This window comes from Bison bison, unplaced genomic scaffold (genome assembly GCF_000754665.1).
Source record: "Bison bison bison isolate TAMUID 2011002044 unplaced genomic scaffold, Bison_UMD1.0 scf7180017864492, whole genome shotgun sequence".
NCBI classification, from domain to species: Eukaryota; Metazoa; Chordata; class Mammalia; order Artiodactyla; family Bovidae; genus Bison; species Bison bison.
The window spans coordinates 6,053,816-6,069,354 of record NW_011495051.1 but is presented as its reverse complement, the minus strand read 5'-3'; the positions used below and the strand labels follow the sequence as shown (position 1 = coordinate 6,069,354).

The 15,539-nt window shown below is 49.2% G+C and overlaps 2 protein-coding genes across 2 annotated transcripts in view; one reads left to right on the top strand and one right to left on the bottom strand.

Moving 5' to 3' along the window:
• Nucleotides 1–10,223, bottom strand: part of FBN3 (fibrillin 3) — a 128,390-nt gene extending 118,167 nt beyond the window's left edge. The window contains exons 1-4 of the mRNA XM_010828478.1: nt 10,128–10,223; nt 9,776–9,917; nt 1,933–2,004; nt 88–209 (exon numbers count right to left, since the gene is read on the bottom strand). Coding sequence (XP_010826780.1) covers nt 88–209; nt 1,933–2,004; nt 9,776–9,917; nt 10,128–10,223 — 432 coding nt within the window. The remainder of the gene's footprint in view (nt 1–87; nt 210–1,932; nt 2,005–9,775; nt 9,918–10,127) is intronic.
• Nucleotides 1–15,539, top strand: part of CERS4 (ceramide synthase 4) — a 35,398-nt gene that overhangs the window by 446 nt on the left and 19,413 nt on the right. The window contains exon 2 of the mRNA XM_010828270.1: nt 7,647–7,765. The gene's annotated coding sequence lies outside the window, so the exon portion shown is untranslated. The remainder of the gene's footprint in view (nt 1–7,646; nt 7,766–15,539) is intronic.

Sequence of the window (15,539 nt, the reverse complement as noted above, 5' to 3'; positions counted from 1 at the left end):
GGGGCGGGGGTCGTGGGGAGTCCGGAATGTGTGAACGAGAGGAGCGCGATGCGGGGGTCTGTCGGTCGGTCACCAGAGAATCTATACCTGCTGGGGATGCAGCCGGGGCCCTAGCCTCAGAGCCCGTAGCCCGGCCGCGTAGACTGCTAGGACCCGCGTAAACAGACACGGATTATGCCAGTCCATGCACAGTGCGGAGAAGACCACACCTCTAGGAGATGGGCTAGGGTCACGGAGGAATTCTCGGAAAAGGTGTCAGCCGGGCCTGAGAGAACCAGACAGCGAGGGGTTTTTAGGCCCAGAAAACAGCAGAAGATTATGAGGCAGGGCCCAAATTGGCGTGTCTGCAGAGCGGAAAAGAGGCGAGCGTGGCTCAAGTTCAGTGAGCCGGGTATCTGAGGTGCGAAGACTTTGGCCTCGGGCCACGAAGATAACGAGCAGTGTGTGGATTCCGTTCTCAGGTCTGTGGGGACCACGGAGGCTTAGGACAAAGTGAGTGACCGGGTCCAGCTGTGTCTTAAAAAGATCCCAGCAGCTACTCTGCCCCCAAAAAAGAGATGGGAGGAGGAGACTGTTGGTTTGGACCCGACAGGAAGGGGGAGATGGAAAGTGGGCGGTTTGGGGTTCTTCTTTGGCAGAGGGACTTCGCCTGCATTCCCTGCCTGCTCAGAAGAGGGGCAGAAGAAAGGGGCATGGAAGAGATTTCTGGTGTGGGCAGCTGGGAGTGTGGAAGGATGGGGAAACCGAGGGAGAAGCAGGTCAGGGGGTGTGAGGCTGTTATGACTCAGACTGATTTGAAAAACCTGAGATGCCACCCGAGGGGGGATGTCCTGAAGACACCACTGGGAACCCAGGCCAGGTCCAAGGCGACTGAGTGCAAGGGGGCAGCCTGGATCTGTCGTGTGGGGCCACTTGAAATAGAAATTCTGGAGTGCAGAGGTGTCTTTGAAGCCCCCAGAGTTCCCAGCCTCAACTCAGCCCCCTTCCAGGAGCATGTGTATGTGCTCAGTTGTGTCTGACTCTGCCACCCCATGGACCATAGCTCGCCAGGCTCCTCTGTTCATGGAATTTTCCAGGCAATAATACTGGAGTGGGTTGCCATTCCCTTCTCCATGGAATCTTCCCGACTCAGGAATTGAACCCATGTGTCCTGCATTGGCAGGTGGATTCTTTACCACTGAGCCACATGGGAAGCCCCTTCCAGGAGCAGCTGCTATGAATAAACTTGGCAGTGATGGGAGTTCCTGGAACCTCACTCAGCATACCTGGGTCCCTGAGGCCCCAGCCAGGCTGCAGGGAGGAGGCAGTCGGAACCTTCCTAGCCTGGCCTTCTCGCTCACCTATTTCCAGCTGGGAGGGAGCCTTGGTCATTGCATTGGCCTTGGGGCCCTAGAGAAAGTTTTCCGGGCTTCAGTTTGTCCATCTATAAAATGGGTCCATAGTACCCGTATCTGGGAATGATGTTCCAATCAAAGGCAGCCTCAGCTAAGAAATAAAAAGGGGTTTGGCTAATCCCAGGGGCAGCCTTATGCCTCGGCTGCAGCCCTGGTGGGAGTTCAGGGCCCAGTGAGCCTCCATTTCTTGCTCTGAGAAATGGGAAGAACTCATAAGTGCGTCCACCTCTAGAACCCACAGGCGTCAACAGATCAAGTGAGTCAGGCATGCAAAGTGTTTGGTTGGCCCAGCGTGAAGTGCTCACTGGGCACAGGAACTGCTGTCATGATTGTAGTTGGCCGTGGGGAGCAGGCCAGTCCTCCCACCGCCCCTGGGACTCCCACAGGAAGGCAGGCACTGGGGGGCACACTCCTGTCTTATCTGGGCACTGCAGGCTGTCCCCTCTCTGGCTGCTGGAAGCTGCCTCCGAGCTCATCCTGCCAGTTTGAATGCAGTGCTCCCAGGCTAGTGACTTCGCCTCAGGTTCAATTTCCTCACCTGTAAAATTGAGAATAATAGCAGTCATCACCTCAGAGGTGAGCGCAATGCCCGTCTGGTAATAATAACCACCTGGTAAAGCAGAGTGGATGCCTTGGGGGGTGGGGGAGGCAGAAGGAGGAGCCCAGAGAAGTGACCTGACTCAGCCTCGGGAGGGGTCAGGAGTCAGGCTTCTTGTTGGAGGTGACCATTGGCCTGGTTACTAAAGATGGTTAAGAGTTCATGGGCAGGACTTCCTTGCAGGTCCAGTTGTTAAGAGTCTGCCTGCCAATGCAGGGGATGTGGGCTCGATCTCTCTTCAGGGAGGAGTCCATGTGCTGTGGGGCAACTAGGCCCATGCACCACAGCAGAGGAGCCCATACTCTAGAGCTGTGACTACTGAAGCCTGCATGCCATAAAGTCCGCAGCAAGAGGAGCCACTGCAATGAGAAGCCCACGTGCCACAACTAGAGAAAGCCTGTGCACAGCAACAGAGACCCAGCACAGCCAAAAATAAGTAAATAAATTAAAACTTTTAGTTAAAACAGTAGAGTTCACAGGCAGAGAGACCAGTGAACAGAGATGTGGAGGAGAGTCACCTTGGGTAAATGGGAGAAGCTGGGGGCATGGAGCCAGAAAATCAGCATGAGAGAGACTGCACTGGTCCGGACCATGATGAGGCTGGACCAGGTGGAGGTGTGGTTGAGTGAGAAGTGAGTAGATCCTGGATAGACTTGAAGTTGGACTTCCCCAGTGGCTCAGCAGTAAAGAATCCGCCTGCAAAGCAAGAGACACAGGAGATGCGGGTTTGATCCCTAGGTCGGGAAGATCCCCTAGAGAAGGGAATGGCAACCCACTCCAGTATTCTTGCTTGGGGAATCCCCATGGACAGAGGAGCCTGGCAGGCTACAGCCCATAGTGTCGCAAAGAGTTGGATGTGACTGAAGCAATGCATGCACACCTTTGTCAGTATGATTCTGTCACACCAGGTCTCCACCCTGAAACAGCAGGAGTGCAGCCCTCTCCCCACATCCTCCTAGGCTTCCCAAATCATATGTGGCTTCAGGGCCCCGTGAGTATGTCTGGGGAGGGGGTCAAGCCCCTGCCAGCCAGCCCCTGGGGATCCCCTTCTACCTTGTGCTGGTCCCCAGTTCCCACCCGCCCCGTCTGTCATTGATTCATTCAGTACGTGCTGATGAAGTGTGCGTGCTGGGAAGCAGTGGGGCCTAACAGGGAACAAAATGAAGCTTCTTTGCCACCCCCTCCCCAACCACCAGCTCATGGGTGGAGCAGATGTTCTGGGAAGGGGGCAAGAGAAACCTGAAGGATGAGAAGGAGCCGGCCAGGCGGACATCTGGAGGAAGGGCATTTCAGGCAGAGGGACCAGCATGTGCAAAGATCCTGAGGCAGGACCCAGCCCGGCATGTTAGAGGTTTAGCAAAGAGGCCCGTGTGGCTGGAACAGCATGAGCTAGGGGGAGAGTGTCAGATGAAAAGACTGAGGGTTCTTAGGGCCCCTCAACCCAACAGCTGCAGACCCTGGGTGGGTCCCTGCTCAAGGGGGAGTGAGGTTGCTGGGCCCACTGCTGTGCAATCTGCTTTGGTGTGTTGTTCCCTGTGTGGAGTGGACAGTGTGCCCCAAAGGCAGAGGAGGCTGGCAGGAGGAAGGAAGAGAAGGCCAGCCCTTTCCTGGTGGGCAATGCTGATGCTGGGAAGGATTGAAGGCAAGAGGAGAAGGGGGTGACAGAGGATGAGATGGTTGGATGGCATCACCAACTCGATGGACATGAGTTTGAGCAAACTCTGGGAGATAGTGAGGCACAGGAAAGCCTGGCGTGCTGCAGTCCATGGGGTCGCAGAGTCAGATACAGCTGAGCGACTGAACAACAACAAAGCTTCTCCCCTTCCTTCTGCACATGCTGGGGCCTCTGATGACCTGGGAGGCTTCCTGGAAAGGCTGGAGGGAGTGGAAGGAAGGAACAAGGGGGAGGGCGCTAATGGAGGCAGAGAAGGGGGCCAGGGAGGAAGAGAAGGACGCAGAGGCCAGAGCTGGGTGTTGGGGCAGCATGTTCACAGGGAGGTGACAGAAGATGGCAGGCAGGGGCCTGCTGAGCCTTGAGGACGAGCAACAAAAACCCACGCAGGTGGCCCCCCCACCAGCCCACAGTCACTCCCTTTCCAGGTGTAGGAGAAAGGGTTTGGCGTCCCGCCCCAAACCCCCTGTGAACCTGGTCAGCTGCGCCTGTTCACCTTTCCCACCCTCACCATTCACCCGGGTGTGCACCAACCCCTCCAGTTTCAGACGCTCAGTGGTTGTGGTGCGTGGGCTTAGTTGCCCTCTGCCAGTGGGCCCTTAGTTCCCTGACCAGGGATCGAACCCTGAGGTCACAAAGAGTTGGACACGACTAAGCAGGTATGCATGCATGAACACAGGCCTGCAGACCTGTCAGGGGGCCAGAGGAGCCAAGGGTTGAGACAGAGGCAAACCGCGAGCTTTGGAGAAAAAAAGCCAGCCTGGACAGATCTGCTATTGCATTGCAAGGCAAATTTTTAACCACTGGTCCACCAGGGAAGTCCCTGAAGACAGGCTTAGGTTTCAATGAATCCCAACTCTCCACTTCCTACCCGTCCCCTCCCCTGTGCCTCAGTTTCTCCAGCTGCAAAATGGAGATGACAGAAACACCAGGCACCAGACACCAGCCACAGCTTCCTGGGGGCCTGACCAGGGAGTGGAAGGAGTTGGGGGCAAATTAGACCCTGGGGCGGGACACTTAGGACTTTCCTGTGTATTCCTAGAATTTTTCAGAAACGTGTGAAGAATGAGGAGGGGGGGCTACTTTACTTCTGGTAGCTCAAGTCTCTCTTAAAGGTAATGTGTGTGTGTGTGTGTGTGTATCTATCTATATATATACATATTTTTTTCCTCTCTTTGTAGGTTTCAAATCTTTCATTTTAGGATAAAAAAAAATTTTTGGAACCCATTCTTCAGGACAAATGCCACAACCCTTTAGGATATATGTGATCAGTATGTTACCTTCCAAATGGCTAATTTCTGGCGTCCAAGTCCAGTTTCCCCTCTTCTGCTGAGTGTCAAGTTTTCTCTTGTCCTAGAGGCCTCTCTGGGCTGCAGTTTTTGTTTTTAGAGTTTTATTTTATTTTGAGGTGGACCATTTTAAAAAATCTTCATTGAATTTATTACAATATTGTTTCTGTTTTATATTTTGGTTTTTTTGACCTTGAGGCATGTGGGATCTTAGTTTCCTGACCCAGGGTGAAACGCACAACCCCTGCGTTGGAAGGCAAAGTCTTAACCACTGGACTATCAGGGAAGTCCCTGGGCTATAGATTTTAAGGCTATTCTTAAAGGAGGTATCAGGCTGTACTCCGGTACCTGCTTCCTCTGATGTAGTTCTCACTGGCAAAGTAGTAACTCTGAATGTTGAAACTGTCACCTTTTCTACACAACCAAATTCACATGACTCCACACACGTGTTGAGGTTTTATAGAATAAGATGCATTTATTTGATCTAAGAACCTGGCTTCCCAGGTGGCACTAGTGGGAAAAAACCCACCTGCCAATGCAGGAGACATAAGTAACGCCGGCTCGATCCCTGGGTCAGGAAGATTCCCCTGAACGAGGGCGGGCAACTCACTCCAGTATTCTTGCCTGGAGAATCCCGTGGACAGGAGAGCTTGGTGAGCTACAGTCCATGGGGTCACATAAAGTCAGACACGACTGAAGCGACTTGGCACGCACACACACGAAGAGCCCTCAGAGCAAGCCTGAGTTGTGGGTCCTGGGTATGCCAAGGTTGACTCCGAGGTTAAGGATTTTCAGAAGCTTTTCCAGGGGTACAGCTATGGACTATAGTCTTTGTGCTTGAGTTGATAAAATCAGGAAGATGCTTGCAGTGATGTCTACAAACCAAATAGCTGCAGACACTTGCCTGTTTCAACCCGTTTCAACCAGTGACACTATTCAGTCAAGGCTCTGAGTGAAATTAACCAACTGAAATTTTAAAACTCGATGAAAAGGTCATGCCTTCGGACCTTGGGAAGTCCAAAAAGCACACAAGGCATCTGCATACCTTGCTCAAACATTACCGAGAAATAGGTCAAAAAATAGTGAGAAACCATCACTGTATGGACATTTGCAGCCACAGCTTTCTTCAGAGCAGTCCTTTTTTGTTATTTTATTCATTTCTGGCTGCGCTGAGTCTTCGTTGCTGCACAGGCTTTTCTCTAGTTGCAGCGAGCGGAGACTACCCTTCTTGCAGTGCGCAGCCTTCTTATTGAGGTGGCTTCTCTTTGATGGGAAAGGTGGGCTCAAGGTCCCTCGGGCTTCAGTAGCTGTGGCTCAGGGGCTCTAAATCACAGGCTCTGTAGTTGTGGTGCACGGGCTTCATTGTTCTGCGGCATGTGGTATCTTTCTGGACCAGGGATCGAACCTGTGTCTCCTGCATTGGCAGGCGAACTTTTTAGGAGGACATGGCAACCCACTCCAGTATTCTTGCCTGGAAAATCCCATGGACAGAGGAGCCTGGTGGGCTACAGTCCATGGGGTTGCAAAGAGTCAGACACGACTGAGCAACTTAGCACAAACGCCATGTTTCTGAGATTTGAACAGACCTCAGGAATCGTGGCCATGGACTCCAGGCTGAGAAGCATGGAGTCTCGTGGCTGAAGGAGGTTGGCGGGGTAGCGGGGGCCAGGCCAGAGCCAAATCATATAGACCTTGGTGATAACCCCAGGCACAAAGGGAAGATTGACTTCCCACCCCCAGCAGCCCAGTCTCCAGTGTGGGGGAAGGCTTTTAGAGTGAGACTCTGGGACTGCTGTGGGGAAAGAGGAAGTACTCTTGTTACAGAAACACCCCTGGGTCTTAAAGGGCCCATACACAGACTCCCCCTGGGGACTCTTCCCTTGGCTTTGGAACCTCCACCTACCCAGAGGGTGAGCCTTCTCACACAAGCCCAGCTTGGCTCCCCACCCTTACCTGGGAGGGTGGGTAGGTAGGCAGTGGGGTGATGACTATATCACTGAAGGCACTGCTAGCCTGGGGCCACCTGGCAAAAGTGGATCTGCCCAGGCTGGTTTTTTCCTCCGAACTCACAGTTTGCCTCTGTCTCAACCCTTGGTTCCCCTGGGACCCTGACAGCGCTGCAGGCCTGTGTTCATGCATGCGTGCTCAGTTGTGTCCAACTCTTTGTGACCCTGTGGACTGTAGCCCTCCAGGCTCTTCTGTCCATGGGATTTTCCAGGCAAGAATACTGGAGTGGGTATCCATGTCCTCCTGCAGGGGATCTTCCTGACCCAGGGATCGAACCTGGGTTGCCTGCATTGGCAGATGGATTCTTTACCACTGAGCTACCTGGGAAGCCCTCCTTTAGGTTACTCACTTTAATGCTGTTACCAGAAAAGCAGCATTCCATTTCACTTCTCCTTGCTTCTGTTCCCTGTTGTTGAATACTTTAGAAACAACATGTACTAATTGAGAAGGGTTCAATTCAAATACACTGCCAGGGTCCTCTGTCCTTAGGATTCTCCAGACCAGAATACTGGAGTGGGTTGGCCATGTCCTTCTCCAGGGGATCTTCCCAACCCAGGGATTGAACCTGGGTCTCCCGCATTGCAGGCGGATTTCTTTACTGTCTGAACTACCAAACTACCAGGGAAGCCCATACACCATCTAATTTCTGTAATGTTTTAATCTCTGGGGCACTTCGCCTGATGCAGGTCATCTGAGGTCCCAAGGACAGCCCACGTGACAGGACTATTCACAGGAGAATCACCTCGCTTCTGGGAACATCAAGGCCCAAGGCTCCTGTTGCTGCTGCTGTGTCTTTAAGGCCCAGGTGACAACATTTGCCAACTTCCGCTTGAATGCTTAAACCAGGAGGGCTCAGACCTGGGCTGGCAGGCTCCCTAGAGTTCAGTACCTGCCAGGACCAAATGTCATCCTACTTACATTGTGTTTGTTTTATGCCCACTGTCTGCTTATGATGCTGACACTGGCTCTCTTTTTTCCTTTCCCATTAAAATTTATTACATGATATTGAATACAGTTCCCTGTGCTATCCAGTAGGTCCTTGTCGTTTATCTGTATATAGTAGTTTGAATCTGCTAATCTCAAACTCCTCATTGATTCCTCCCCTCACCCTTATCCCCTTTGGGAACTGTAAATTTGTTTTCTATGCCTGGGAGTCTGTTTCTGTTTTGTAAATAAGTTCATTTGTATCCTTGTTTTAGAGTCCACATGTAAGTGATATATGGTATTTGTCTTTGACTGACTTCATTTAATATGATATCTAAGGTCCCTCCATGTGACTGCACATGGCATTATTTCATTCTCTTTATGGCTGAGTAATATTCCATTGTTAATATGCACCACATCATCTTTATCCATTTCTCTACTGATGGACTTCTAGGTTGCTTCCATGTCTTGTTTGCAAATGGTGCTGCTGTGAACACTGGGGTGTGTGTATCTTTTCAAATTAAAGTTTTCATATTTTCTGGGTACATGCCCAGAAGTGGGATTGCTGGGTCATATGGGAGCTCTATTTTTAGTTTTTTCAGGAACCTCCCTACTATTCTCCACAGTGGCTGCACCAATTTACATTCCTATCAACAGTGTACAAGGGTTCCATTTTCTCCACACCCTCTCCAGTGCTGGCTTTTCTCTTTCAGGGAAGGCAATGTGGATGGAGGGAGGCAGCCTGGGGAAAACCAGAGGCAGGGGACTTCCCTGGTGGTCCAGTGACTAAGATTCTGAACTCTCAATGAAGGGGGATCAGGGTTCGATCCCTGGTCAGGGAACTAGATCCCTCATGTGGAAACTAAGACCTGGTGCAACCAAATAAATAAATAAAAATAAATATTGATAACATTTTTAAAAAGAAAAGTAATACCAGAGGCAGAGAGATCAAGGTGGAGGTAACCACGAGAATTGAGATCAGAGACGGGTCCTTGGTAGTGGGAATTGAGCGGAGAAGAACTCGCTTGATTATTACGGGAGAGACAGATGCAATTGCAGGACCTGGAGAGTAGCTGAGTGTCTGGGGTGGTGGGGGGCAGGGGTGATGAGGAAGGGTCTGAGATGACTCTCAGATTCTTGTCCCCAAAGACTGGGTACATGGTGGGATGTTGGCCAAGAAGCACACTTACGGTGGAGGATGAGTTGAGTGAGATATATCTGGGCAAGGCATAGCCAGGCGCTGTTGGGTTAACCATTTTGACATTGGGAGAGAAACCTGGAAACTGCAGGAATCTGGAAAACCAAAGCACAGGCTCACTGATAGTGGGGGTGAGATTTCCCAGGGAGAAAAGCTGGTGTGAGAGGGTTCAGGACTGGCCTCATTTAGGGTCATAGGGGAAGAAAAACGGCTTGGATTAGATTAGCCAGGATGCCATGGTTCTTGGAAGGAGAGACAGACAAAAGGGGCAGATAGACCACTAGGAGGAATTGATGCTTTTGAATTGTGGTGCTGCAGAAGACTCTTGAGAGTCCCTTGGACAGCAAGGAGATCAAACCAGTTAATCCTAAAGGAAATCAGTCCAGAATATTCATTGGAAGGACTGAAGCTGAAGCTCCAATACTTTGGCCACCTGATGCAAAGAGCCAACTCATTGGAAAGGACCCTGATACTGGGAAGAATTGAGGGCAGCAGGAGAAAGGGACGACAGAGGATGAGATGGGTGGATAACATCACTGACTCAATGGACATGAATTTGAGCAAACTCCAGGAGATAGTGGAGGACAGATAAGCCTGGTGTGCTGCAGTCCATGGGGTCTCAGAGGGCCGGACATGACTTAACAACAAGAACACACACCACTAGGAGGTCAGGAATCCACAGACAGAACTGACCACTGGGGTTGGCGTGGGCCAGGGGGTAGTCACTGAGGATCCAGGCAAAGCCCAGAGTAGATGGGGTGAAGTGTGGGCATAAAGGCAGCAGGTCCTGTTTTCCAAGAATGCAGGGGCTGATGTTCCGTGAGCCCATGTCCATCTAGAACACCGGGTGGTACGGGGCTGAGCTCACATGCAGCCTGGTCAGTTATCAGCTATGTGGCCCTGGGTAGATAAGTCAGTTCATCTGTGACAGGAGAACAGTAACTGCCTTTAGGATGGTACATTTTATGTTAGGTGAATTGTGCAATTAAAAAAAAAAAGATTAAGTCACCTTGAAATACACCTCTTGTAAAAATCAGTGACTCACAAAATAGGTGGACCAGCTCCCCCCATCCCCCAGCTTCCTGATAGAATACCTCTCCGGAGTGTGGACGATATCCTTTAGAGCACTGCAATTGCACATGTGTTGGATCTTTTGATGTTGTCCCAAGGTCACTGAGACTATATATTTTTTTAAGTTGTGGTAAAATGCATGCAAGCTAAACATTTTACCATTTTAACCATTTTTAATTGCATGACTAGGTAGCATTAAGTATATTCACAGTATTGTCCAGCCACCGCTGTCCATTTCTAGATACACATTTTTATTCAATCTTTAGTTTTTTCTTTTCTCTTCTTCTGTTCAGTATTTGTTATTATCAGTCTCCAAATTAGTTAGCTGTCTTTTTTACCATCTCCGATCTGCTATCAAGCCCACAGTGGGAGGGAAAAAACACCAAAAAACTTTTTTTGGCTTTTTTTCTGGATACATAATGCTTTCTTTTTCTTCTTGTACAATGTATATTGTATTTTATCTATTTTTTAAGATATAGTTGATGTACAGTATTATATGTTTCAATATTATATGAATCACAGTATAGTGATTCACAATTTATAAAGGTTGTATTCCATTTGTTGTTATCATAAAATATTTACTATGTTCCCTGTGTTGTACAATATGTCCTTGTAGCTTATTTATTTTATATATAATAGCTTGTACCTCTTAATTTCCTACCCTTCTCTTGCCCCTCCCTCTTCTCTCTTCCTACCAGTAACCTGTAGTTTGTGGATCTGTTTCTTTTGTGGTATATTCACCCGCTTATTTTATTTTTTAGATTTCACATATAAGTGATATCATACAGTATTTGTCTTTCTCTGTCTGACTTATTTCACTAAGCATAATACCCTCCAAGTCCATCCCTGTTGTTGCAAATTGCAAAATTTCATTCTTTTTATGGCTGAGTCCACAGTCAATTTTTCTATTTCAAATATTGTATTTTTCAGTTTTAGAATCTCCATTTGGTGCATTTTTTTTTTTTATAATTTCTGCTTCCCTACTGAGGTTTTTGTTGTTGTTCATTCATTAGGAGGTACTTTTCCTTCACATCCTTGAATATATTTATAATAGCCACTTCAAAGTCCTTATCTGCTCATTCCAACATCTGGGTCATCTCAAGGTTGGTCCTCAGTAATTTCCTTCTTTCTTGGGCATAGGTCATGTGTTCCTGTTTCTTCACATGTCAAGTAATTTTGGATTGTATTCTGGACATTATGAAAGATACCTTGTAGACACTCTGGATTCTGTTGTGTTCCTCTGAAGAACATTGATTCTTCCCCACATCCCTTTTTTAAATTTTCACAGGCAATTAAACTGTCTGAACTCAAGTTCCAAAGTCTCTTTCCCCTGGGGTGGGAGGAGGGTGATATCTTACTTTTCTTTAGCTTTACCCAGGCTGGTTGAAGTCTGCCCTGCACATGGTTCAAGGGTTAGCAAGAGACTTGCACAGCAATTTTGGATAGAATTTGAACCTGATTTTTGGTTGTTGCTTTTTGGCTTTTTCCTTTCCTGTGTGTTCTGCCCCATTGTTGAACTGTTATAGTCCCTTTGGATTCTGTCTTATCATTTTTCAGTCCAGTTTCTATTTCCAGTGAGAAATGGGAAGCTCACCCCATACCATTCCCTTAGAACAGGTAGAGACTCCCCTCCAACTTTTGCCTATTTTTGGTAACTCTGTAGAGCTGTACTGCCCAGTAGAATTTTCTGCAATGATGGGAATGTTCCATACTTTCACTACCCAATATGGTAGCCACAAGCCACATGTGGCTATTAAGTGTAGAAATGTTCATAATACAACTGAGGAACTGAATTTTAGATTTTAATTTTAATTAATTGGAAGTTAAATGAGCACATGTGGCTAATGGATACCATATAGGATGTTGGAACACCAAAACTTCAAGGTATAACAGTTTTTTAGCATTCAGTCCAGAGTTTATCATTATCATCTCCGAGAGGGCTGGTCTGATGCAGCTAACTCCACTGTTATAAACGCCAAGGACAGAACTCTTTTGGTGGTTTTCCATTACATGAGTTACATATCAGTTCATTAGTGTCTCTGGATTTTGCTTTCATTTTTTCAACTCAGTGATACTACCAAGTCCATGAGCATAGCTTTCCCTCCTCTCTTCATCCCAATTTGATCATTTTCTTAATTAAAAATTATTTTAATTGTGGTAAACCACATATAGCAAAAAAATTATCATCTGGACCATTTTATACAATATTCACATTGTCATGTAACCCATCTCCATGACTTATTCATTTTCCAAACAGAAACTGTTTTCATTGAACACTTAACTCCCCATCCAGCTACTCTAGCCCCTGGCACCCATCATTCTACTTTCTGTCTCTATAAATCTGACTCCTCTAACTAAGGACCCCCTGTAAGTGGAATCAGATAATATCTGTCTTTCTGAGATTGGTTTATTTCACTGGGCATCATGACCTCCAGGTTGGTCTTCCTCCTCCTTTTAAATGCTTATGTAATATTTCATAGTATGGAATCCTGAATTTCTGATGGAATTTCTGATCCCCAGCATTGGACATCCAGGTTGCTTCCAGTTCTCACTGGAAGGGAGAGAGGGAGGAACTCCAAGGGAAGCAAGAAAATTTGGGGAGTGATGGATATGTGTGTGCTCTTTGCTATCTTGTGGACTGTAGCCTACCAGGCTCCTCTGGCTATGAATATTTTCAGGCAAGTGTACTAGAGTGGGTTGCCATTTCCTCCTCCAGGAGATCTTCCCGACCCAGGGATCGGGCCCACAGCTTCTGCATTGACAGGCGGATTTTTTCCCACTAAGCTACCTGGGAAGCCTATAGTGATGGATATCTTGATCCAGGTGATGAGTTCCATCAGTCCATACATATGTCAAATGCATTGAATCACACACTTTAAACATGCATAGTTTTTGTGTGTCACTCAATAAAGTTATGTTTTTGGTTTTTAAAAAAAAATTTTGGCTGCATCACATAGCATGTGGGATCTATGTGGATCCCGACCAGGGATCAAACCCATGCTCTCTGCAATGGAAGCACAGAGTCTGGACCTCCAAGGAAGTCCCAGAGTTGTGTGTTTTTGTTTTTAACTAATTGCCTGAGCAGGAGACATAGGAGATGCAGGTTCGATTCCTGGGTCAGGAAGATCCCCTGGAAAAGGAAATAGCAACCTGCTCCAGTATTCTTGCCTGGGAAATCCCATGGACAGAGGAACCTGGAGGGCTACAGTCTATGGGGTCACAAAGAGTCAGACACGACTGAGCACACACTCAGCAAGCACTCTCCTTACAAGCCCATCAGTTTGCTTGACCTCTCTGAGTCCTGTGCAGGTAACAATCAGATCCTGCTGTCCCACCCCCCTTGCCTCTGGGGCTGGATCTGCTCACTTGCCCACAAAAACTTCCAGAGACCTGATCTCTCTTCCCTCCGTCCTTCTTGAAACTACCCTAACCAACTCCCAACACACCCCTACACTGGGTGATGCTGGGGACCCCACAGGTCTCTTCCTGGTCTGACCCTCACTCTCTGGTAGGAAGGCTCAGCTCTCTAAGCTCCCTGGGGCCAGCCAGGGCTGAACAGAAGCTTTGAAGAAAGGCCCTGGTGGGGTGGGCGGGACTAGGGAGGGAGCTCTGCTTCCTTAGGGTAGGAAGGATAGAGAAGGCCTCTTAAGTAGGGAATTTAATCTGACCCAGGTCTTAAAGACTAGTACAAATGAGCCCAGTGAAGGGGGTGCCTAGTGAAGGGGTGAGGGCACTTAAGGAAAAAGGCACCACCTGTGTAAAGACTTTGCCGCCACTGGGTGGCGCCCTTGGGGGCTCTAGCACCTGGGATATTCCAGGGGATGTAGGAGGGAGGGAACAGATTCCAGGAGGATGGTGGATGTCCCACAGTCAGCCCTCAGGCATCTGCAGATCAACCCTCACAGCCCTCCCTGACGGTTACTTTATTAGGGGGAGGGGGCAGTGGTAGGGGGTTGCATTGCCAAGGGGTGATTCTGAGAAGGTGCAGCCAGGGAACCTGGAGAAACAGGCTGTAGTGATGAGGGGTGGCCAATGGGCTGGGGATTCCAGGGAACATGGGCTAAGACTCTATGCTTCCAATGCAAGGGACCAGGGTTCCATACCTGGTCCAGGAAAATCCCACGTGCCATGGGGCAACTAAGCCCATGTGCTGCAACTACTGAAGCCTGCACACTGCAACAGAGACTCAGCACGGCCAAAAGTAAGTAAAGAAATAAATAATTGTAAGCATTAAAAAAAAAAGAAAACAGTTCAAGTGGGATGACAGGACTGAAGCAACAAAATTGGGTAAGGAGATGGAATAATATCATGGCTTCTTTGGTAGTGATCTGAGAAGAATTCTCCAAGGAGGTAACAGTGAAGCAAGATGTGAATGATGAGACAGAGATAGACAGGGGTTGCCTGGGAGAACAGCATGTGCAAAGGTCCTGAGGCAGGAATGAACTTGGTGAGATGGTCATAGCACATGTAAAGGTCCTGAGATGGGAGTGAGCTTGGTGAGTTTTGGACACAGCACATGCAGACCCTGGAGGAGGAATCTGATTGGTGAATTGGAAGCCCACCAAGCAGCCATTGCAGTGAATTGAGTTGGGGGAGGGGGTGTACCAGCAGGGCCAGAGCATGAAGGGGAGAGGCAGAGCCCTGGACTTGGGACACCTCCCCGCTTAGGATCCTTGAAGGTGGTATCTCCTGGCCTGGCTACATCTCTGGTCGTGAGCACCCCGCAGGGACCCTGCTCAGAGAGGCCAAAGTGGAGGAGCCGGGGCTGGGTGCAGGAGTGGCTGTGGTTATCTACAAATAACCCCCTCTTAGCCCATCACGTGCTCCCTGCCTGGGCCTCTAGCCGAAGGAGTCAGGTGACCCCAAGCAGGCCAGGCTGTGGGGGCAGTGAGTGAGTATGTGTGTATGTGTCTGTTCGTCCCTGCACAGCCCAGACAAGCCCTGCACTTTCAGCCAGATTTAAAATAAAACGTGTGTGCACAGCTCTGCTCTGCTGGGTGTTGCCAGGGCAGGGGGGTGGGGGGCGGAGTTCAGGGGTGCTCTGCTCATCCTCCCCCTCCCCGTGTCAGCACAAAGCCCTGATCGCTGTCTTCTACTTGCCCCTCCAATCTGGGGATATTTTTAGGCACTAAGAAGGATTATCAGAGTCTGGCTCCCAGGTGGCAGAGGCAGGGCTGGGAGTGGGGCCAAAGTGCCTTTGAGAAGCAGTCCAGGCTGGGAGACCAGCTTGGGGAGGAGGGGGAGGAACTCGAGGGTGGGAGGGGAGATGAGGATAAAACCACAGGCTGGTTAGGCCTGACCAGCTGCCCGCTTGGTGATTCTCCAGATGACCCCTCAGCAGCCATCCTGAGCTCATTCATTGGCTACAGCTTTAAAGAAAGGCTGC